Consider the following 24570-nt stretch of genomic DNA (forward strand, 5'->3'; position numbering starts at 1 on the left):
ATGTGTTGCAAGAATGGCTTAATTAATACTGTAATATATGTACAGTACAGGACTTTTTTGACATTGCCAACCTGTAAATGAATTTTAGAGCAAGTATAAACACAAAATGGATTGTTTGAGTTGCGTATTGTGCCTTTTTCCTTTACCACTATTTGTTTAATAATTTTAATGGAACCGGAATCGGAACCGGAATCGTTAGGCGGAACCGGAACCGGAACCGGAACCGGAAAATTTCTCACGATTCCCAACCCTAGTTATGGCCACAGAAATGTCTCCACAAAGATGGCAATATCCAAAATCCTTGTGTTTGTGGGACATTTTTGGTCTCCATGAGGAAAACAGCTTATAAATCATACTAAGTGATGTTTTTTGAAAATGTAAAAATTCAGGAAGTTTTGTGTGATGGGTATTTTTAGGGGTAGGGTTAGTGTAAGGGGAGAGAATATACAGTTTGTACAGGATAAAAACCATAATGTCTATGGAAAGTCCCCTTAAAAGATGAAAACCCAACGTGTGTGTTATTGTGTGTGTGTGTGTGTGTGTGTGTGTGTGTGTGTGTGTGTGTGTGTGTGTGTGTGTGTGTGTGTGTGTGTGTGTGAGTGCAGCTCTGTTTCCTTTGAGACCCTGATGTTGTTGAAATGTTGCTGAAACGGTCTCACCTCTGACCCGTCGCTTCAGCCCAAGAAGTGTGACTGTGTGTTTCTTTCAGGTCCTGTGTTCAGCCGAAGCTCTTGAAGAATGCCAAGCTGAATACTATCAGAAATAATAACTGAACAAATTACCTTTAAAAATAATCTCAGCAATATTAAACCCCCCATATCAGCTAACAGGGAACGTTCTGGCAAGGTTCTCTCAGCGTTATGAACAAACATTATTCCAGTAACGTTAATAGAACGTTTGAACAAAGCTATCTGGTCTTTAATAATGTTCTCAAAACTTTAGAACAAAATCATTATTTATACAATGTTCACGGAGCGCTTTTTTTCGGAAATGTTTTAGTCTGACATGTGTCTAACATTTAAAAAAAAAAAGTAACATTCTCATGTTGTAATGTACACTTAATGTTCCAAGATTTTTTTTTAAACATTTAAAAAACTGAATGTTTAGGGAACGTTTTCATATATGGGAACATTAGCCAAACGTGTCCCAGCTTTGACAAGTGAGCTCGTGTCACTGAAAGAATCTGCATTCATAAAAACAAGATTATATTGTCCGTATGGTCATGAGCTCATGTAGGGGAGACCGGGAAGTGTTGTAACACTGGGTTAGATATAACACTGTAAGTGACTGTGAACAAATTTGTAGATTTTGTGACAAAGAAAAAAAAAAGATTTTCAGGTAAGAAAGGAAAATTCTTCATCAGGATTATTTTTTTGCCTAGCAATCATTGAATTGTAGGTATAGTTATTTAACTTACATGACCTGAAGTAGTTTAATTTGATGCTTTGTATTTATGCTAACTTCAAGCCCACATGCTAAACAGTTGGCCTTGTTATGCTGTTTGCGGTGGGGATAGTGCGGTAACAGTTTATTAAAAATGTAATGAGTCCAGTTATCAATCACATCCTCTGTTGAGGCAAAATCTTGTGAGGTTTTTTTTTTTTTTGCGTAGGGATTTATTCAGTAAATGTGTTTCCATCATAATTTATGTGCATGTCTTCTTACCAGCTAAAAAATGATCTGCCTCAATTGAACACCTCAATTGAACTGCCTCAATTGAACAAGTTCACTGTAAAAATGTTTGACTTTAACGGTAAAAGACTGTAAAAATGCCACGGTTAAAAACTGCTTAACAGAAAGTTTCTGCACTATATATGGTTAATAACTGTAATAGATCTAACCTTACATTTAATGTATTTTACAGTAAAATACCGTTAAATTGACAGTTTTTTGGAATTGAAAAAGACAACTTGACAAATTGAACCTTCACATCATGATGTATTTTCATTGAAATAACTGTTTCTTCTTAGTTTTTTCTATAATCAGTTATGTATATCAGGGTTTTATGTTACATTTAATGTTGTTAAATTAATGTTTATTGCATTTTTAAAATGTCATGTGTGTTACCATGATGTCTCAATATCTCAAAACTCATAAAAATAGGTGGATCTTGGAAACACAGCTAGTGACTGAACCCTTATGTGACACGCACACAGACGCACACAGCAATTGTTTACACTACATTACAATGCTTTTTTGTAAGTTTAAATTGTTCAAAACTGTTTTTCTTTGTTCTTCAATAATGTTTATGCAAAAATTGTATGTGGGTGTTATTTCAGCAAATGACCTCTCAGTGTTACAGCTATCCCCAGCTAGCGTTACAACAAAAGTAGTGGGGTAGATTGTAACAACGGAACTCTTTGTATTAACTCACATAATCTGTCGATGTGTAGTACACGTCTAAGCGAGTTATATTTGAAGCAGACAATTGTGACTACAATGTATTCAAATTTGAGACATCTAGCACAAACAGCCACTGAGTTACTGATGCTCAAACTAAGTGCTACAAGCTGCTTTCAGATGATTCACGTTGAGTTTGCGGCTGGTAAACGCATTACGCCCTGCAGCTCCAGAATTCCTCCAGTTTAATGTTAAATCCTGAAGCGGTGTAAAGCCGCTGAGAGCTGAAGTGTCCGTGAGGAGCTGGAAAAACTCCAGCACTGCAGAATGAAGTCTTTGTCTCGACATTGATGGTGTCTGTATGAAGGAACCGCAACAATGATTTAGACTGGACCCAGGACCAGTAGTGAAAAGTGAAGACCAAGAGTAAGAAGTGTAATTAATTCAAGATAAATTTACTGAAGAATAGTTTGCGGTTTCATCAGCAGAAGCAGCTTCAAGTCGGCCGCGCTCCTTCTACCCACCTCCGCCTATCGTACATACAATTTCTCAACAGTTATACTGTTTTCAAGGTCTAACCACGTCATTACTGCCATGTGGATGAATCTGATTCACTCAAAAAAATGAACTTTCACTGTTGTTAATTGCACTCAAATCATCCTTGTTCACATAACTTAAAAAACTCATGTAACTAAATGCACTTAGATTTACTGAGTTGTTTCTACTAAAAATGAGTATTGTCAGCTTTACTTAATAAGTGTTTGTTCCGTCAACTTAACATTGCTGAGTGAAATGAACAAACTGGGCAGTGGATCTGTAGTTCCCAGCATGCTTTGCAAGGGACTGCATTAGGAGAGTAAATTTAGGGATTAAAGTGTTATTTTATCTTTTTCAGTATAAAGGGAAAGATGTTGTGAGTTTATGTTAGTGTTATGTGCAGTTATGTTGGACATTTAGAGGAGTTTCTGTAATTTTGTGGTTACCATTATTGTAATAATGGTATTTGTAGAGCAATTGTAGAGCAAGTAGTTAATTTAATATGTTAAATTAAATCCATAAATGTGTTCACCTAACATAATAAACTTTTATAAATTGAACATTACATTATTAAGTAAATTGCACATATAATTATTATGTAACATTGACAAATTCAAATGGTTTGTATTTACTTAAAGAAATTTTGTCAGCTTTACTTGACTTTCTTTTGTTCATATAACTAAATTGTTATTGTAAAAATTACTCAATATAGTTGTGTGGAACCACTTGATGCAACAAATAATTTTTTTGAGTGGATTGGCTCAGAGAAAATGGACAGTCTTGGTAAATTTCCACACATTGTCAGTTAATCAGATTCACGTGTACAGATATCACTTGTTGACGATTTCACCCCAGAATTAGGCACGTAATGACCTTCCAGATTCTGGAGCAGGCGCCAGCTTGTCCAGAACAACACGTCCACTCATCTCTTAGGATGCCCGTAATCCACCTCCAATACTGATCTTTAACACCGAATACTACGCACATACACAGATAAACAGCCTCTCCAAGGTTGGAGTTGGTGAGATCTGGTCCCAACAAGAGAAAGTTTTCCAAAACACTGATAACATGTGCTTTTCTCTCAGTGAGAGATTCAGACAGGCCAATTCTTTAGTGTGTCAGTAAAAGGAAATATAAAATAAAATAAAATGAAAGACAAATCCATATTTCATCTCTGGAAGCAGTCACCACTCCAAATATCAAATACAAACTTTAGAAAATATAAAGGAAGAAACAATCATTGGTCCTCTTGATTTAAGCAAAATCAGAACTGGAAAGAATTATTAAAGTCATAATAATTATTTAGGAGGATGAATATTGATTATAAATTCATGAGCATTGTACAGTATAATACTATATCAGACTGTATTGTAGGGGGGAATTAAAATGTCAAAGTGACATTGACACCGTTAACATAGAGTTTACAGACGTACAGTGTGAAATCCCTGAAGGGATAATTCCTAACCTGGAATTTTTGACATTATGGGGACAAAATTAAGGAAACAGCTTATAAATCATACTAAATTATGTTTTTATTTTATTTGTAAAAATGCAGAACGTTTTGTTTGATGGGTAGGTTTGGTGTAAGGGGATGGAATATACAGTTTGTACAGTATAAAAAGCATTATGTCTAATGAAAATACCCATAAAACACAAAAACACAATGTGTGACTGTTAACAGGCTCTATCATCAGCGTCACGGAGGCACAACCACTCTCACACACACCACAATAACGCTGCATTATGGGAGGGAAATCACTTACTGTTTGATTTTGTTCCAGGAAGTTACAAATGTGTGTCAGGTTGAATGAGGTCGAGGTCTGCAGCTGTTTCTGCTTTGTGGCAGGGCACATTTTCCTGCATCCTGGTGCCATGTGTTCCCCAGGTAAGCGACACACACACCCGGCCATCCACGTGATGTAAAAGAAAATGTGATTCATCAGACCAGGACACCTTCTTCCATTGCTCCGTGATCCAGTTCTGATGCTCACGTGCCCACTGTTGGCTTTCGATGGTGGACAGGGGTCAGCATGGGCACCCCATGGGACAGCCCCATACGCAACAAACTGAGATGCTCTGTGTATTCTGACACTCTTCTATCAGAGCCAGCATTAACTTCTTGAGCAATTTGAGCTCCAGTAGCTCGTCTGTTTGATCGGACAACACGGGCCAGCCTTCGCTCCCCACGTGCATCAATGAGCCTTGGCCATGACCCTGTCGCCGGTTCTCCACTGTTCCTTCCTCTGAGCACTTTTGATAGATTCTGACCTCTGCAGACCGGGAACACCCCACAAGAGCTGCAGTTTTGGAAATGCTCTGACCCAGTCGTTTAGCCATCACAATTTGGCTCTTGACAAACTCGCTCAAATCCGCTTGCCCATTTTTCCTGCTTCTAACACATCAACTTTGAGGACAAAATGTTCACTTGCTGCCTAAAATATACCACCCACTAACAGGTGATGAAGAGATGATCAGTGTTATTCACGTCACCTATCAGTCATAATGTTATGCCTGACTGGTGTATATCATACTGACATAGTTAACGACACTCTCATGTTTAAAACCACTGCATTTTACATCAGTTGCCTTTGCAATTAAAATGCTGCAGTGCACATAATAAGAAAGAAAGGAAAAGACTGATAATATCAAAGATCTGATGCTGTCATTGTCAGCTTGTCACTGGGCAGGCCTGTAATATGTGGCCGTGGTTTAACAGCCTCATCATTGTCTCTGTGTCGACTGACATGGTTTGAACCTGCCTCCACAGAAGTGAAAGCATTTAAAACACCAAATATGGTCCATATCAAGCGAGCCGTGGTGTTTGTCCCAATTGTGCAGTGTGATAGCAAATACAAGTCTGTAGCTTGCTTTCGGTGAGAAATATAGAGGATTTTTCCACGTAAAGGTCTGAGCTGAAGTTCATTAGCCTCATTTCATTCATCAATATGTCCAGCGGCCCTCAGGAGTCTCTCAGGGGCCACTGCAGACGGACATCAGAGCTTGAGTTTCACACGCTGTGACGGATCGTCACGCTAATGCAGCTCACAGATGTCCTGTGTGTTTTTACTGAGAGTAAATGACTATGTTTATATGTGCTCCAATAATGTGATTATTCCCACTAATCAGACTGAGGAATTAATCACAGTAAGATGTTAACATGACATGACAAACCTCTGTTTGCATGCAATTTTCATTATTCTGGGCTGTGTTTCCCGTACAACGACGTAACTCACTGCTGAACTACCATAGTACGACGCATCGTTGAAGAAATCAACTAGCTAGTCACGAATATTTCCCGAAACCGTATTGCTTCTAGTGAATTATTTTGAGATCGAATTCATGCTAGATTTTTTGCTATAAATTATGGACATGGCACCTGAGGACTTATTCTTATTTTTCTCAGTTATTTTGCTTTATTTCCAGATTTAAATAGGCTCGTTCTTACACTCTAAAAAATGCTGGGTTAAAAACAACCCAAGTTGGGTTGAAAATGGACTAACCCAGCGATTCGGTTGTTTTAACCCAGCGATTGGGTTGTTTTAAGCAAACATTTAACCCAACCGCTGGGTTAAAACAACCCAAATGCTCGGTTAAAACAACCCAATTGCTGGGTTAGTCCATTTTCAACCCAACTTGGGTTGTTTTTAACCCAGCATTTTTTAGAGTGTACGTACTAGAGCATGTACGCACATGCGCACTCTTCAAAAAAGGTGCTTTAAATCTCTTGACAAACAAGACATACATTACATTTGTATGCATCCGAAATAAAAGATATAGATTGTACTAAATGTCAGCTTGCTTATTTTGCTCAACAAATAAAGATTAATTAAGATTAAGTCCACATGTCATGCAAACAAGAAACTCTGCTTCTAACCACAGGTCGAGAGCAGTCGTTCCAACCACACAAGTTTGCGATGCTGTTTGCGAATGATTGCTGGAACTATGGTGTCGGGAAACACTGACTCGTTGATATGTTGATAATGACGGAACTTGCGACCATAGTTGGCTAATGACGCTTTCGGGAAACGCACCTCTGATTATTTATTTGAAGTATTGTGGTTACTTTTTAGTGCATTATTCACACATGCACATCACAAATGATGAACTTGCATAGTCTGTGCAGTCTGTGTTACTGGACAATATTTTAGTCTACTTATGTCAATTACAAAACACATTTCTAATGACCTAATGGATTTTTTTTTTTTTTTTTTTTGACACCTAAAATGTTTTCATTTCAATGACCATCAATATACTGCATTATATGTCATGCAACATTGTAAACATGAACTCGGTTTCTTCAGAACCCCAAAAATGTGATCATTTTATTATGATTATGGTCACTACAATTATGAGCTTAATTGCATCAATTTGATCGAAGGTTTGTGTTTACGTGAGTTAAAGTTTTAGCACAATATTGACTTATTCGCATTATGAGGGTGCATGTAAATATATTCAATGTACAATAATATCTTAAATTACAAAGGACATTCATGGACATTAATTATTAGCTGTAGTAGAGTCTCTCTCTTTCTCTCTCTCTCTCTCTCTCTCTCTCTCTCTCTCTCTCACACACACACACACACACGATGTCAGTCTGTTTGGTCAACAGTCTCATTGCTGCTCTCGTGTTTTGTTTTGTTCTCTAGTTACATGGTCTTTGACATTTTTTTGTAGGAGTTACTATCACGGGTCAAAGGTCAGGAGACGTGTGACAGCTCCAGTTTGATAAACATACCACAAACAGTTGTACGTCTACACTGAAACCAGAACCTCACCAACACCAATGCCAACAAGTCAGCCCTGACTGATATTCCTGAATTTTTGTTTGCCTCAACGACACACACACGTCTGGTTCACTTTCTTTATGGGGACTCTCCATAGGCATTATGGTTTTTATACTGTACAAACGGTATATTCTCTCCCCTTACACTAACCCTACCCCTAAACCTACCCATCACACAAAACTTCCTGCATGTTTACATTTTCAAAAAAAAAAAAAAAAAAAAAGAATTCTGTGTGATTTATAAGTTTGTATTATAAGCTCAATTTAGGGCCCAACTGTGACACGAGTCTCCATGATTCTGTGTGCATTCAGAAGTCCCCACCGGGAAAGAAAAACATGAACGCACACACACATACACACACATTTAAAAAAAAAATGAACATAAAAACACACCCAAAAAAGGCATCTGTGGATAAGGGTTCGAAGCGATCACTGGTGGGACGACGTTGTCCTACATCTAAATCAAGATAAATAACTTGAGATGCAAAATGACATTATTAATGTCAAGGTATAAAGTCTTGTTTTCTGAAAAATATGTCAAAATAAAGTGAGTCTGCTTAAAACAAGATGAAATATCTGCTTATAGGGTCAGAAAAATAAACAATTAAAAAAAATTCAAACTACATTTGCAGATATTATTTAAGCATAAACTCACTTCATTCACTTATATAATAATATCTGTTATTTTGCATCCCAAGTAACTGCATCTTGATTTAGTTATGTTTCCCAAAAAACAGGGAAGGGTCTCAGAATTCTGGCAAACAAGTTATGAACAAATGTTCTTCCGATAACATTAATAGAACATTTGTTCAAAGTTATCTGGTCTTTAATAATGTTCTCGAAATGTTAGCACAAAAACATTACACAAAACTAAAAGTGATCGAGCCTAATTTTTTTTTTTTTTAAATGTTAGGCTACAACTTGTTTCAGCAGGTTTAGAAAACATTCAAAAGTAACGTTCTCATAATGTTTGCAAAATGGAATGTTCCCTTAAAGGTGCACTATGTAACTTTTCCGTCTGCTAGAGGTCGCCTGTTCAAAACAAAGGCGTAGTTTGATGACGCCAAGTTTGAGCACGGATTCATGGGACATGTGGTCTTCACCTCACAGCCGGTGGGAAAGAATCGGGATAGGACTCGAGTAGAAATCATGTTGATGGATGAGATTATTAACGTTACTGTAGTATCTGATGAAGCAGAGCAGGACCGAATGTTGTGGAGCTGAGCAAGGCCGCAGGAGCGATTGTTAATAAGAAGAGCGGAACACATGCCTTGCAAGCAGCGGGACTTTTATTATGGCATAGTTGCCGGCGGGATTTCCGGTCATGAGTATGAGGTAGCTCTGTTTATCATATTAGACACATTTGAGTGTGTTAGTGATGTTATGAGGTTACTCTGTGCGTTCTCTCGGCGGCTGCTATGACACTTCTTCACACTGCAGTGAGAGTAAAGCGTTTCTGCAAAATAAAACCGGAAACCCAGGCTAATGCAGGTGTGACGCAATTGACCTATCGGTAAGCCCCGCCCCCCTTAGTTATTGTTGCTAAATCGGACAAACAAAAGGAGTTGCTATATCTTACAATGACAGCGGTCAGTGTGAAAACCTTATCCCAAGATGTTTTTGGACACAGAATGTAGTGTATACCCTGTCTGAATGATGGCCAAACTGAACTGATGGTTTATCAAGTTTATTATGTCATTTTTCACTCCAAAAAATCTTCGTAAGAGCTGAACAAACAAAGCATAAGAAGTGCGCATTAAAGACTCATTCACAAACTATCTCTCTCCGTTGCATTACCATTAACATACACAGCAAATTACACAAAAACACTCATACAACTAACAGTAAACAAACATATACACAGAGCTTATGACTTTTCGGGGGTGCAGTTAATAACTGGTGAACTTTGTATCTGCAAAACAACTCCGATAAACTGCAAGTGCGAGCTCTTCCCTTCGTTACCCGGAGACTATAATACCCATCAAAATAGGAGTCCTCCTTACAGATAATGTAGACCTTAAACATATCTAAAATGTAATTAATTTACATATAATCAGTTTAATATGGAGAGGCACTGAAATGTAGACCTTCGTGTTTTTTTAATTTCGGTTTGAATGTTAGCAGGGACTTTAATCGTAACTTAACAAGAGTATGACAGACAGAAAATCCTCTCAGGATCCCTGGAATCAGTGTTACAGTACCTCAGGCACGACATTTTAGCATTTTTGTAGCATAAACACGCTTCGTATTTTCCAATGTTTCTCTATGGCGCTGACACCTAAAGATGTCCGAGTTCCGGTCCCAGCGCAACTGATACTCAACTGCTATTGGCTCATCTGCGTTCGAGGGGAGGGGCTTACCGATTGACAGGCGACTCCCTCACACGTCCTGGTTCCTTGATTAAATAGTATTTTTCACACGATTTACAAATAGTTGGAAACATTTGGGATATTGTACTCAACTGAACAAAATATACAACACTAGCCTAGTGGTTTTTGGGGAAAAAAATTACATAGTGCACCTTTAACATTCGCATAACCAAGAAAAAAAAACTTTTTTAAAACATTTGAAAAAACTGGTTTTGAACATTCAGAAATAAAGTTTTCATAACTTAATGACAATGTTAGCTAAATGTTCTTAGAACATATTTTTGTTAGCTGGGTATTTGTACTGGAAAACAAGACCAAAATATTGAGAATATAAATTTTATCCTTACATACGCCATTAGTTTGATCACAGTTGGATCATTTTGGGTGATACATGGTATTAGTTGGTTTCAGCGGATCAGATGATGTTTGATCATAAGCTGTCCGGGCACGTCTGGAATGTCTTTGGATCCTGTGTAACCTGAAAGAGGCCAATCACAGCCCTGCTGTTATCAGGGGAAATTCAGTGTGATGTTTGTGAATGCTTGCGATGACATATGCCTGAAATGACACTTTTATGTATTAATTATAGATATATTTATATATATTCAGTACATATCCATGTCCTGCACTTATGCAAACGTTGTATATCCTGCACTTGCTGCTATTGCACTTCTGGTTAGACCTAAACTGCATTTCGTTGCCTTATACTTGTACTTGTGTAATGACAATAAAGTTGAATCTAATCTAATCTAATCTAATCAAATCTAATCTAATCTAATCTAATTGCTTTAAAACAGCATTCGTCGTTCAGGAGTCGCAGCCGAGAGCTGCACACATTCTGTAGGAAAAGATGGAGAATTTTTTAGGATCTCTGAGAACGTTTACCTCACTGGATCGAAACCAATAACAAACTAGCTCAGACAAATGTGTGATGTCTATTCATTACATCAGTGTTTATTTTGTAATATAATCTATTAACATCGACAGGCGGTTTTGTTAATCAGCTTCTCCCACATTTATTCATTCATTAGGCTAGCAGATGCTTTTCAAACAAAAGTGATTCATCCCAAAGAGCTTGTGACATGGGGAGCAGTAAACCAGAGGTTTAGTAAAGCAGATTGAGCAACTATTGACTACCATAGTATTTTTCCCCTTCTATGGAAGTCAATAGTTGCTCAATCTGCTTTGTTACAAACATTATTCAAAAAATCTTCTTTTGTGTTCAGCAGAACAAAGAAACTCATACAGGTTTGGAACAACTTGAGGGTGAGTAAATGATGACAGAATTTTCATTTTTTGGGTGAACTATCCCTTTAATAGCTGTAAATGAAAATCAGTTTCACACTCTTTCATTCACACGTTTGGCTGTTGGGTGTTTGGCGCCCTCTGGCGGATACTGTAAATAACACTAGAAGGGGTCATAATATGCCCTTTTACGTCTTGATTTTGTTTTTGTGGTGTCCTAGAATATGTTTTCACAGGGCCGGCCCAAGCCCTTATGGGGCCCTGAGCAGAATTTTATTTGGGGGCCCCTCTGTTCCACCACTACAATTGACTATTGTCAATTCTTGATCATTCACGCACCCAGTATCAATGATAGTAGTTGTAGCTGTGTTGCTTACATCGTCTGGCTGTCATGTTTTACCCTTATATGGTTTTTAATTGTAACAGTAGCAAACCCACAAGAGTGGTCATGTGTTAATATTCACATAGAAAACAGCTGTTTTACATAATAGGCTAATAATATTTCACAATATTACTGTTTTACTGTTTTTCTTTTAATCAAATAAATGCAGCCTTGGTGAGCAGAAGAGACTCCTTTCAACAACAAGAAATGTTGATTTCTTTCAAACATTAAACAGAGCTTTTATTTTGGCGGAAATAAAATGTACAGTCATTCGACTGTGTAGAAACAACCTTTTTATTTTCTAAATAAAAACTTCCAAAATGTAGGCTACACAACTTATAATTCCAAGAGGACGATATAGCACTTGCAGAAAAACATTTACTGAGGAACTGGAAGCTATGCTGTAGCCGACTCCGTCCAAAACATGCAGCACGTCAGACAAGATATTCTATATATAATCAATCCGTGCATATATTAGAAAACTTAACATTTTGCAGTTTATTTAATAATTGTTTAAGGCCATTTCGTGATTTCAATCATCATAAAATAACACACAGCAAAAAGTAATTTCATGTGCTCTTGGGGGCCCCTGGTGGCCAAGAGGGCCCTAAGCAGCCGATTAGTTTGCTTATGCCTTGGGCTGGCTCTGGGTTTTCTTGCTTGATTGTTCAAAAATATTTAACATTATTACAGCTCCTCTCTTCCAGTCTGACTGGAATGTGTCGTGTTCGATGAAGCCACGCTTTCTGAAATATGAAATGTGCTGTGATTGGTTAGCTGGCCCAGTGTGTTGAGATTTTAAATGTCACGCCCATAGACCGTAAAAAAAATATGGACGACGTGACTTCATTCTCTTCCGCTGAAGAAAAGTGAAGCCACCAGAGGTCCGAATATGGCGCTGACATCCTGTGCAGATTTGGGACTGAGTCTGTGCACAGTGCGCAGTAGTAGGGCTGGGCGGTATATCGAGTTTGTACAATATATCGATATATTTTTTAGATGCGATACGGAATGAGGCAATACCGTTTATATCGATATACAGTAGATTGATTCGAGCGGATCTGAAAAATAGCAGAGCATGCAGAGTAAGCTGATGCAGGGAAAGTGCATGATACTTTATAGTGATAACCGATTTCAAAACACTGCGGAAACAAATCAGCCAGTCGAATCATGATTTGGATCGCATGTCAAACCACCAAACTGCTGAAATCACATGACTTTGGCGCTCCGCTCCGAACCGATACACTCGATACACCGATAAATATTCTCGGCGCGTTATAATATTGAACCACTGTACTCACATGGACTGATTTATATATGTTTTTAGTACATCATGGATCTTGAGAGTGTACATTTCATTGACCTTTGAGCCTTCGGATTTCATCAAAAATATCTTCATTTGTGTTCCGAAGATGAACGGAGGTCTTTTGTATGGAAGCCCGTTTCAGCCACTAAATAAAAAAAAAATAAAAAGAGTAATTGCGACTTTTTATCTCAGAATTCTGACTTTATAACTCACAATTGTGAGAAAAAAAGTCAGAATTCTGAGATAATATGTCAATTACTCTTTTTATTTTTTTATTTAGTGGGGCGGAAACGGGCTTCCATACTTACGGGTGTGGAACGGCACGAGGGTGAGGAATAAATGACATTATTTTCAAATTTGGGTGAATTAACCCTTTAAATCTCTGAAAATGTTCAGGTCACTCAAGGTAATTCTACGACTGATCCCTGAACCAAGCTTGTTACAATGTGGTTACAGGTGTATAATTTGTCTTTTTTTGAACATGATCAATGTAAAAAATGTTCTTGTCTATTTACTGGAAAACAATAATTATTTAAAACGTTTATTTCTGTATTTCGTAATGCCATTCTAATAACGTCGTGACTTCAACACCACACGTCATCACGTCTCGTTTGCCATTGGCCAGCCCAGGTCACGTGATCAAAACAGTGTCATGGCGGCGTCCGCGGCGGTCCGGGCGGGCGTGAGTTTTACTCAGAGGTTCGTCCGAATTTCGCCAGACTGCAGCATCTGTCCGCTTTACCGTTTAAAGATGTGTACGGGAGCCGCAGTTGGACGAGCTGTCGACGGGTTTTCAACTCCCAACAGGCGCCTGCAGACCAGCATCGGTGCGTTCATCACACACACACTTCAGCCGCTGATGGCGTATTAGTAGTTTGCGTAACTCTGTGTTTGTGTGTGTGTCAGGTGTGTGTCAGAGTGAAGACAGCAGCTCACCTGAGGAGGATAGACACGAGTATATGTGAGTTTACACACACACACACACACACACACACACACTCACACACTCACACACACACTGCTGTGTCGTGACACTTAAAGTTGCTGGACTGACTGGTGGTGTGTTTGATCCTTTACTATAGTGTTAATGTTGTGTATGTCGACCGGTCTGGACAGAGGATTCCAGTCAAGGCGAAAGTTGGCGATAATGCTCTTTACCTGGCGCACAAGCATGGCATTGATCTTGAAGGTGAGTTCAAACATCTTCACTGTGTCTTTGACATTCACCTTCATAATCTGCAAGAGCGAAGGTTCACTCTAAAAAAAAAAGCTGGGTTAAAAATAACCTAAGTTGGGTTGGACTAACCCAGCAATGGGGTTGTTTTAAGCAAACATTTAAAACAACCCAATTGCTGGGTTAGTCCATTTCAACCCAACTTGGGTTATTTTTAACCCAGCATTTTTTTTAGAGTGTTTGATTTTGACATTGGTGGAGACATAAAAGCATTTGTGATTTTGACCGCATGTCATCTAAAAAAAGCCTTTAATTATATTTGTCCTGTGCTGAAAATCCTTTATCTAATTTGGTGTTCTCGTCTGGTCCTTGACCGGCCTTTTAAATAGCTTATAAATCTCCCATTGTGCTGTATTAACACCACATACTGGATTCAATCTTTTTGTCAACTTGTTTTCTGTCAAATAGCTCAGCTTATGTATTTATTTTTGGAATTGACCTCATTGATCTGAGCTCATGCACCTCAGTTTTTTAGGTGAATAAGCATGACTGAGCTTTTTTCACTCAAAAACTGAAGTGCATGAACTGAATTGAATGACAATTCACTAGTTGCTCTGTTCTCAGGGGCCTGTGAAGCGTCTCTAGCCTGCTCGACGTGTCACGTGTATGTGAACAGCGAATACTGCGATAAACTTCCAGAACCTGACGAAAGGTAAGTAGAATACAACGCATAATGGTAGAGCTCCATGATTAATCGTTAAAATATTGCAATCTCTATTTAAACACCTACGCAACCTTATTACTAAATGACAATAATTCAGCCTAGTCTATTACAATAATTCAGATTATCACAGAAGTACGGGGATAAAAGTTTATAGTTCGAATATAAATACTGATGTCTATGCTAGTGATCAAAATAGAGAAAATCACCTTTTGAAAACCAGGGCTTTAGTTGACATTAACTTTTTTGCTCACCAGCCACTGTAGCTAGTGGTTTTCCAAAGTTACTAGCCAATCAGCATTTTCTCTGGCCAAAGTTTTGACATTGATATCATGGGAGGAAAAACTGTCATATAGATATTTTTTATATTATCTCATAATTTGGCAGCAGGCATATTAGTCAGCATTCAAAAAAAAAAGTTTCATGGCCCCCAGAATATATTGTTGGATGAATATATCTGAATATGCAATATATCAAATGAAAGAACAGAACCTCTGCTTTTAAGCAAAACAAACTGTTTTATTCTAGCTTCATGCTTTCCTTTTTTTTCAACACTTGAATATGGGCAAGTTTCATAAAAAGAAAAAAAGAAAATCACGTTTTGGTCAAAGACTACATCCAGGTAGTGTTGTCAAAAGTACTGACCGCGATACCAAGTCGGTACACTGTTGTGTGTATCTGTGTAAGCGCTCTGTGAAAAGCGTCATTGATGTATATTTATATTATGTTTTTGAAGGGCTGGTCATTGTAGCCAATCACAGACATATTTGATGAGCATGATGGCCAGTCAGAGGTGTTTACGATTCCGCGCTCAAAGCGTCACATTTTTTACAGTTCAGTACCGACTTTGTATCGTGGTCGGTACTTTTGACAACACTACATCCAGGTCATATTCAAAACACAGATGGAGTAGATGGAGTCCACCAACACCCCTAAAGCTTCACAGTCCTATAGCTCATCCTGGGTCGACATCTCATTCAATAACATTAGGCAGTTTTGATGTAGATGCTGTTTAATGTTTTTCACGTAATTTTACATATGCTATCGCTCGTTTCTGCTGCTTCTTCACATGTGTTTTGATCCCGGGATTCAGTACTCTTTAAGAAGATGTGAAAAGTTTAAGTGAATGTCTGTCAATTACAGGGAAAGAGTTAGGCTGCTGTCACTCTAAAACCTGACACCCGAGTTGGGTGTGAGCAAACAATCTGCAGGAATGAGTCAAATTATGCACAATCCGACGCCGAAATTCAAGCCCTGTAACACCAACAACGCAGCGCCGCTTCAAGTCAATCTGAAGTTTTTATGAGTGAGTCACTGAATCATTCATTCAAGAGATTTGTTCAAAAAAGCTGTTTCATCCAGTAATGAAACAAGTGAAGTCTTTAGGTGTGTTCAACTTGAAACGGCACTAGGGATGAAACGGTATGGAAATTTCACATCACGATTATAGTGAACCAAATAATCACGGTTATCAATATTATCACGGTTTTGTTCAAATTAGTTGAAAGTGTTCAAAAAGAACAGAAGCACGCACTTAAAACATTTAAAAAAGTTTTACATTTGAAAATCAACAAACAAATAAATAAAGCAGCTCTTTGCACTTTTTAAAGCTAGATTCTATCCTGTGGGATTTACTTCCTTATAATGGACGTCGTCAATAGCAACGCATAAATAATAATAATTTGGAGTAAATATTATCTCTGTAAATATATTCTCAATCAATATTGTCATTAGTGTTCAGCTATGATGCATTTAAATCTAGCATATTTTGTGTAAGAGCCCAAACAGTATCCTAGTGAAATAATGCATATCCATATTTTCATGATTTGACTGTTTATTTGATTAAATATCAAAAGGTGTGCATCATACCTGACACCTAGATGGACACTTTACAGCTCGTTTTATGACTCCAAGTCATCCTCTTCAAATGCTATTGAAGTTAGAAACGTGTATATCAATGTTGTACCTTTAGAGACGGCCCCTAAATTCGCCAACTTTATGCCAGTCATATCAGATGCGCTGTGGTTCTGCTGTGTTTGTTTGAAACTATTTTCGCTGCTGAAATGGAACAGAAACAGTCAACCACGTTATGATGAGTGCATCTCCTGCGTACATCGCATGTTTTGAGTGCAGATTTCAGCGAGTGAGCGCGCTCTGAACAAAACTCTGGCTAATCTGAACGCCTCTGATTTTGAGACATTGCATTCATAAACTCAATAGAAACACGTGGGATTGGTTATAATGCACAACGCGATTATAACAGATGGCTTTTGAGAAGACTATAATAAGTTCAACCGCCAAAGTGGCTAGTGTGCAGCCAAAATAACGTTACACCCGCAAATGGTGGTTGTTAATGTCAAGCCCTGATTATTATCCCTTAAATGTCACCCTAGTCTTGTCTGAATTTGTTCGTTTGCTTCACGTTATTATTTGCCAGACGTAGTTTTGGTTTTGAGGTCAAAGTCCACTTGCCTTGGGTTCGCATATTTGAAGTGTTTCCCCGTATTACAGTGACTTTCTTCTGGCATGTTCTGCAGACAGGGTGACCATCTTCGATTAAGTTTCCCTCAGGACTTTTGTAAAAGCCAAAATATGACCACACAACTAATATGAGTGAGTCACTGAATCATTCATTCAAGAGATTTGTTCATAATCAATGATTCATTCATTAATGAAACTAGTGAAATCCTTATATTCAAACCCATTTTCAATAAAAAAATTATTCATTCAAATGAAATACTTTTTTTCTTAAATAGACTGCAGCAATCAACATCTTGTCAGAACTTCTAGTAAGTTACTTGTTTAGTTGTCTATTCAGAATTGTGGAAAGAATCATGATCTGTATTTTAAACACAAAATTGATCATTCTCAATTTATCCAGAATCGTGCAGCTCTACATAATGGTTTTCATCACCACTCATTGAACGAGCGTCACACGTGTGTTGTCCTTACAGGGAGGACGATATGTTGGACATGGCGCCGATGCTGCAGGAGAATTCCCGTCTGGGATGCCAGATCATCCTGACGCCGGAGATGGACGGCATCGAGCTGACGCTGCCCAAGGTCACACGGAACTTTTACGTGGACGGTCACGTGCCCAAACCTCACTGAGCGCCCGGGGGTCACGAAAGGAGAGTTCAAGTGAGCGCACCGGAGGCCAGGGGTACACCTCGCAAAGCACTGTGGGATACCGACATTAAACAACGCCTCTTCCAGTGAGCAGGTGATAGTGTTAAAGGCTTGTTAACTACGACGACCCGTGTGGGGAATCTCTTGTGAGCTAGAGAGTGCAGAACTCTTGAGCTCCAGCTGAATTTGGTCCACAGGTATTTCCACATGGGGAACTCCAGTGTGATTGTTCATTATCCTTCATGTATCCTTATTTACAGAACATTATAGATTGTATATTTTTGGCTTAAAGGCACTGAACACAACAAAATCCAACACACTGTTTGTTTTCTCTCCGTTTCTTTTCTTTGGTATGAATAAAATGAGCCTATTTTAAGACGTATGTGCATATGTTTTCCATAACTGTAACTTCTGAGTTTTGTAGTTCACATTTCCTTTTATTTTTATGTTATTTTGTTCCATTTAGGATTGACAGATAATAGTAACAAACAGATAATAGTTACACGTTTACATTTTCTTGATGGCTTACTGTACTGCAGGAAAATAATTACTACTACTGTTGTGCAAAATACACTATATACACTAGCATTCACAAGTTTGGGGACTTGTCGATTTTTAAATGCTTTAGAAATAAGTCTCTTCTGCTCACCAAGGCTGCATTTTTTTTATCAAAAATACAGTAAAACAGTGAAATATTACAATTTAAAATACATGTTTTCTATGTGAATATGTAGTAAAATGTAATTTATTCCTTTGATCAAAGTTGAATTTTCAGCATCATTACTCCAGTGTCACATGACCCTTCAGAAATCATTCAATATGATGATTTGTTGCTCAAGAAACATTTATGATTATTATCAATGTTGTGCTGCTTCATATTTTTGTGGAAACGGTCATAAGTTTTATTTTTCAGGATTCTTTGATGAATAGAGATTTCAAAAGAAGGAAATCTTTTGTAACATTATAAATGTTTTTACTGACTTTTTTTGATCAGTTTAATGCATCCTTAATGAATAAAAATGTTAATTTCTTATTTTAAGAAGATTAAAAAACATTGAACAATAAATCCATACACTGTTAAAATGGTTTACATTAAGCAGCACAACTGTTTTCAACATTGGTAATAATCATAAATGTTTCTTGAGCAGCAAATCATCATATTGAATGATTTCTGAAGGATCATGTGACACTGGAGTTATGAGGCTGAAAATGCAGCTTTGATCACAGGAATAAATTACATTTTACTATATATTTACATAGAAAACAGCGATTTTAAATAATAATAATATTTCACTGTTTTACTGTATTTTTATTAAATAAATGCAGCCTTGGTGAGCAGAAGACATTTCTTTCAACAACATTAAAAAAAATCTTACGACCCCAAACTTTTGACGGTAGTGTAAGTAAATATTACAGATTGTGCAATGATGCATAAATAAATTTTTTAAAAAACAGGCTGTTTTATTTATGCAAAATATAACTTTTTTTTCAGGGTGAAGTATGACATGTCTCATAAGGTTCAGCAAAGAAAACAGAAGCATTCCACATTACAAATGATTTCTGGTTTTCATAAACATAACATGTTTTAACTCTTTCTGTGTGAAGCTGTAGAAACAAAACATGACCAGAAAGAGTCATTCTCATTCCCCATTTGCTCTTGTGTTTGATGATCAGTTCATGAAACCGTCTTTCAGTAGATGCTGTTCTGAAGTTCATTTCATAATAACCCCTGAACACACAAACCTGTCAAACCATCACACATTTCTCCTCCTGTCTCCGCTCAGATCATTGTGCGCACAGATGAAATTATTCATCAGCCTTTAAAAAACACAAATCTGTTGAAGGTTTGTCCAATAATAAATATCCCATGCTTGAGTTTTGTGTTGTATGAAATAAACAATAATGTATCATATTACATGTGTTTGGAGTCAGTGAATGAATCCAAGATCCACAGTATTCTTGAAATATGAGTAAATAAAGCAATTTACAATAAGGTCTAATTGTTTATTGTTCATGTTAATTCACAATGCATTAACTAATGTTAACAAATACAACTTTGGATTTGAATTGGATTGCCTAAGATTAATAAATGCTGTGGGAGTGTTGTTAAGTTTTATTTAATGTTTGCAAATGAAAAGTGTCACCACAATACTTGTGAATGAATCTGGAGCTCCAGAAGGGCAGGTGAGATCCGGAACACCTGCTCATCATCAGGTCACGTGACAGTCGGTATTACATGTGAGATGGACCCGTTCCTCACAGTCCTGCTACAGAGTCACAGCGGCTCATTCTCATGTGGTGAGTTTATTTACTTCTGTTCATAACCATACATCACTTTTACATCTTATGTCGCTGAAGCCGGAGCTGTTCAGGTCAAACTGCTGAGGAACGTGAGCGCGCACCACGCGCTGGAGATTTACTGTTACTTTGTAGCGGCTCCTGAGGGAAAACTCGATCTGTTACATTTTAAGTTATAACGTTTATGACCGATTATAACCAGTGTGTGAAGTATTCTAGAGTGGGACTAAACTGTGAGTCGCTGCCAAGCTAATTTATCATGTTTCAATTTTATTTCATTTTAAGCACATTTCCATCATGTAAATGCAGTGTTGGGGGTAACGCATTACAAGTAACTTGAGTTACGTAATATTACTTTTTCCAAGTAACTTATAAAGTAACGCATTACTTTTCAAATTTACAACAAAATATCTGAGTTATTTTTTCACATTAATTTGACTGACAGCTCTCCTGCCCCCATGTTGAGAAAAATAAGTGCAGAGGCGTTGTGTGTAAACATGATGGTTATTGTAGTTCTAGACTAAATGTGAGCATTTATTGATCTCACTTGCACAATAAAGATTCTGTACTCCTCAAAATGAATAAAATCAGTCAAATGCAAAATCATATATGCAAACCTCGAATAATTAAATGTTAAATAAAACAACTATTTTTATGCATAATATACCTTTTATATTTAATTTACCAATGTCTTGCTGCTGATGAAAATTACTCGATTTTTTGTTTTGTTTTTATTGGTAAAACTTTTTTCTCCTGCATCCTATTCTACCATTATCCAGAATGGCGACACAGCAGAGCTGCGTCCTCTACTGTTCATGAGTGAATTTGCATTTTTACCTCAGCCTGGGGCTTATTATTTCAATTTCGGTATGAAGAGGTCTTTACCGTTGCACAAAAATATAACTTTTTTTGTTATAAACAAAAACAAGCCCAGCCCAGGTGAGAAAAAGTAACGCAAAAGTAACGTAACGCATTACTTTTCTTAAAAAGTAACTAAGTAACTCAATTAGTTACTTTTTAAGGGAGCAACGCAATATTGTAATGCATTACTTTTCAAAGTAACTTTCCCCAACACTGTGTGATAAACCCCGTGATTTAAGAGTGCCATTACACAGCGAGTCTTTAAAATACATTTTGATGGCATCTATTATATAAACCACCTTATGGGTAATTCTCTGACCGTCTTTTTGTGCGTTTTCAGTTTTCACCATGATCTTTACTGCAGTGAACTGATGTGTAACATCACAGAACTGGAATATAGTGGTGACTTCAGGTTGATTGGGACACTTTAGCCATTGAGATGAGTGTCGGAAAAGTCCCAATCAACCTGAATTCACCTTATATACACACAAACAAAATATTTTTTTTGAAAGAAATTCATACTTTTATTCAGTAAAGGATGCATTATAGTGAGTGATCAAAAGTGACATTTATAATGTTACAAAAGATTTGTTTCCAATTCACATTTACTTGTATAGGCCTTTTCACAATTCATATCGTTTCAATGAAGCTTCACAGAAAATGTATGCATCTACATTACTATTTAAAGTGATTTGTTATCAGAGGAGACTGTGTCCAAGTTATGTATTTCAGAAATGTTTATACAAAGAACACAGTTAGCTAACAATGTATTATTAAAAAATTTAAACAATAAATTAAGGCACAGACAATGGGCTAAGTGAAATAAGAATACATGTTGTTAACTTGTATAGAAAATTGAGCAAATAAATGCTGTTCTTTTGAACTTTCTGTCCATCAAAGAATCCTGAAGAATACAATGTATCACAGTTTCCACAAAAATAGGATGCAGCACAAAAAAATTATCAGAAAAGTTTCTTAAGCAGCAAATCATCATATTAGTATGATTTCTGAAGGATCGTGTGACACTGAAGACTGGAGTAATGATGCTGAAAATTCAACTTTGAGCACAGGAATAAGTAAAATGTAATTATATATTCACATAGAAAATGGTATTTTAAATTGCAATAATATATTTAACAGTATTACTGGTTATTAATAATAAAATAAAACACATGCAGCATTGAGCATCGACTTGTGATTTTAGTTTTTATAGGGATAAGTTTCATCCCAACGATGAAAATTCTGTCCCTGAAGTTGTTCCAAACCTGTATGACTTTCTTCTGCTGAACACTATAGAAGATATTTTGATGAATATGGGTAACCAAACAGTTGATGGATCCCACTGTCTCCCATAGTGTGGAAAAAATACTGTGTACTTCATACAGATTTGGAACAACTTGAGGGGCAGTGAATGATGACAGAATTTTCATCTTTGGGTGAACTGTCCCTTTAAAGGTATGCTATAAAATTTTTGCAGTAAAATATCCAAAAACCACTAGGCCACTGTTATATATTTTGTTCAGTTGAGTACTTACAATATCCCAAATGTTTCCAACTATTTGTAAATCGTGAGAAATTGCTATTTTAACCGAGGAACCGGGACGTGTGAGGGAGTCGCCTGTTGATTGCGTCATACCTGCGTTCCCCTCGGTTTCCAGTTTTATTTTGCAGAAACGCTTTACTCTCACAGCAGTGTGAACAAGTGTCATAGCAGCCGCTGAGAGAATGCACAGAGTTACGTCATAACATCATTAACACACTCAGATGTGTCTAATATGATAAACAGAGCTGCGTTACCTCATACCATAGACTGTAAAAAAATATGGACGTAGTGTCCGTGACGTCACCCATAGGATTCTGATGAGCTGTTCTGAAGCGCAAAGTATGGACGAGATGGCCGTTGCCATCTTGGCAGCGCGTCATCGCGCATATCTCCCAGATCACAGAAAATGGGCAAAAAGCCAGGACATGGGCGGAGCTGAAGTGATGCGATGACTAACAGACAGCAGATAAATGGCTATCCACCTGTCACTCAAACTGGCCACGCCTTTAATTACGCAGAACTTTAAGGCTTTATATAATGTAAACGAATGAGTTATAAAAATTCACCCCCTCACAGTTGTCATGAAGGGCAAATTTAGCCGTATAGACCAAAACCACAATTGGTACCAGACTACAAACATGTTTTAATCTGCTGTAAAGTTGTCCATTTTAACATGGGGCTCAATGAGATTCTGCTCCTTCTGGAGCCTGTCTCTAGCGGCCAGTTGATGAATTGCAGTATATGTCACTTCCGTATTGGCTTCAAGAGAAACTGCGGGAGGTTGCCGCTTGCCTCCTGCTCACAACCGGAAAAGCTGAAATTGCTCCGGCGACTGTGGCATAATAAAAGTTCCGCTGCTCGCGAGGCGTATGTTGCGTTCATCTTATTAACAATCGCTCCAGCGGTTCCTCAGCTCCACAACACTCGCTCCTGCTTCTGCTTCATACTTAAAGGGTTAGTTCACCCAAAAATGAAAATTCTGTCATTAATAACTCACCCTCATGTCGTTGGACACCCGTAAGACCTCCGTTCATATTCGGAACACAAATGAAGATATTTTAGTTGAAAGCTGATGCTGAGAGGCTTCACACAGGCCTCCATTGGCATTCAGTACATTGACACTTCCAAGATCCATGAAAGGCACTTAAAACGTCGTTACAAAGTCTATCTCACCACAGTGGCTCTACAATAATCATACAATGCGACGACAATAGTTTTTGTGCGCAAAAAAAAATCAAAAGAACACCTTTATCCAGCTTGTTATTGCCTTCCGCGTGTGTCTCCACGACGCATGCGCGAGAATATGACGTAGCGCCGGGGCTCGGGATTCCATGAAATGCACACTCTAACCCCATTTTGAGCACTACGCCGAGACCTAAAGCACGATCAATGTAGAATCCAACAGCTTAGACACGCGCGTCTTCCTCTGCTCGTAAACAAATCGCTTCTGGGTCATATGTCCGAACGCCGGATCTGCGTCATATTCTCGCGCATGCGTCGTGGAGGCGCACACGGAAGTCGAGAACAAGTTGGATAAAGGTGTTATTTTGATTTTTTTTTGCGCACAAAAACTATTGTCGTCGCATTGTATGATTATTGTAGAGCCACTGTGGTGAGAGACTTTGTAACGACGTTTTAAGTGCCTTTCATGGATCTTGGAAGTGTCAATGTACTGAATGCCAATGGAGGCCTATCTGAAGCCTTTCTCAGCATCAGCTTTCAACTAAAATATCTTCATTTGTGTTCCGAATATGAACGGAGGTCTTACGGGTGTCCAACGACATGAGGGTGAGTAATTAATGACAGAATTTTCATTTTTGGGTGAACTAACCCTTTAAGTAACATTAATAATCACATCCATGAACATGATTTCTGCCCGAGT

At 37.8% G+C, this 24570-nt stretch overlaps 1 protein-coding gene across 6 annotated transcripts; it reads left to right on the plus strand.

Annotated features, from left to right (window-relative positions):
- The first annotated feature begins 13591 nt into the window (after positions 1-13591).
- Positions 13592-20091, plus strand: fdx2 (ferredoxin 2). Of its 6 annotated transcripts, none has more exons than XR_013818312.1 (6): positions 13595-13789; positions 13869-13923; positions 14045-14151; positions 14761-14848; positions 17812-18607; positions 19313-20091. XR_013818312.1 is itself a non-coding variant. In XM_079840924.1 (5 exons), the coding sequence occupies exons 1-5, from the start codon at positions 13615-13617 to the stop codon at positions 17966-17968; spliced, it is 582 nt and encodes a 193-aa protein (XP_079697050.1). In that variant the 5' UTR covers positions 13592-13614; the 3' UTR covers positions 17969-19983. The 6 variants fall into 6 exon arrangements, 1 of the variants encoding a protein (XP_079697050.1); XR_013818313.1 differs by having other exon boundaries at positions 13596-13789; positions 17812-18336; positions 19313-19980; XR_013818314.1 differs by having other exon boundaries at positions 13596-13789; positions 17812-18351; positions 19323-19974.
- The last annotated feature ends 4479 nt before the right edge of the window (positions 20092-24570 follow it).

The sequence above is a fragment of the Gobio gobio genome, assembly GCF_949357685.1.
Source record: "Gobio gobio genome assembly, chromosome: 17".
Lineage (NCBI taxonomy): Eukaryota > Metazoa > Chordata > Actinopteri > Cypriniformes > Gobionidae > Gobio > Gobio gobio.

Bases quoted from the DNA above. Each gene is read 5' to 3' on its own strand.
- fdx2 (XM_079840924.1), top strand. From the start codon at position 13,615: ATGGCGGCGTCCGCGGCGGTCCGGGCGGGCGTGAGTTTTACTCAGAGG. The intron at 14,152-14,760 runs GTGAGTTCAAAC...CTCTGTTCTCAG, and splicing joins GCATGGCATTGATCTTGAAG to GGGCCTGTGAAGCGTCTCTA. The intron at 14,849-17,811 runs GTAAGTAGAATA...TTGTCCTTACAG, and splicing joins CTTCCAGAACCTGACGAAAG to GGAGGACGATATGTTGGACA.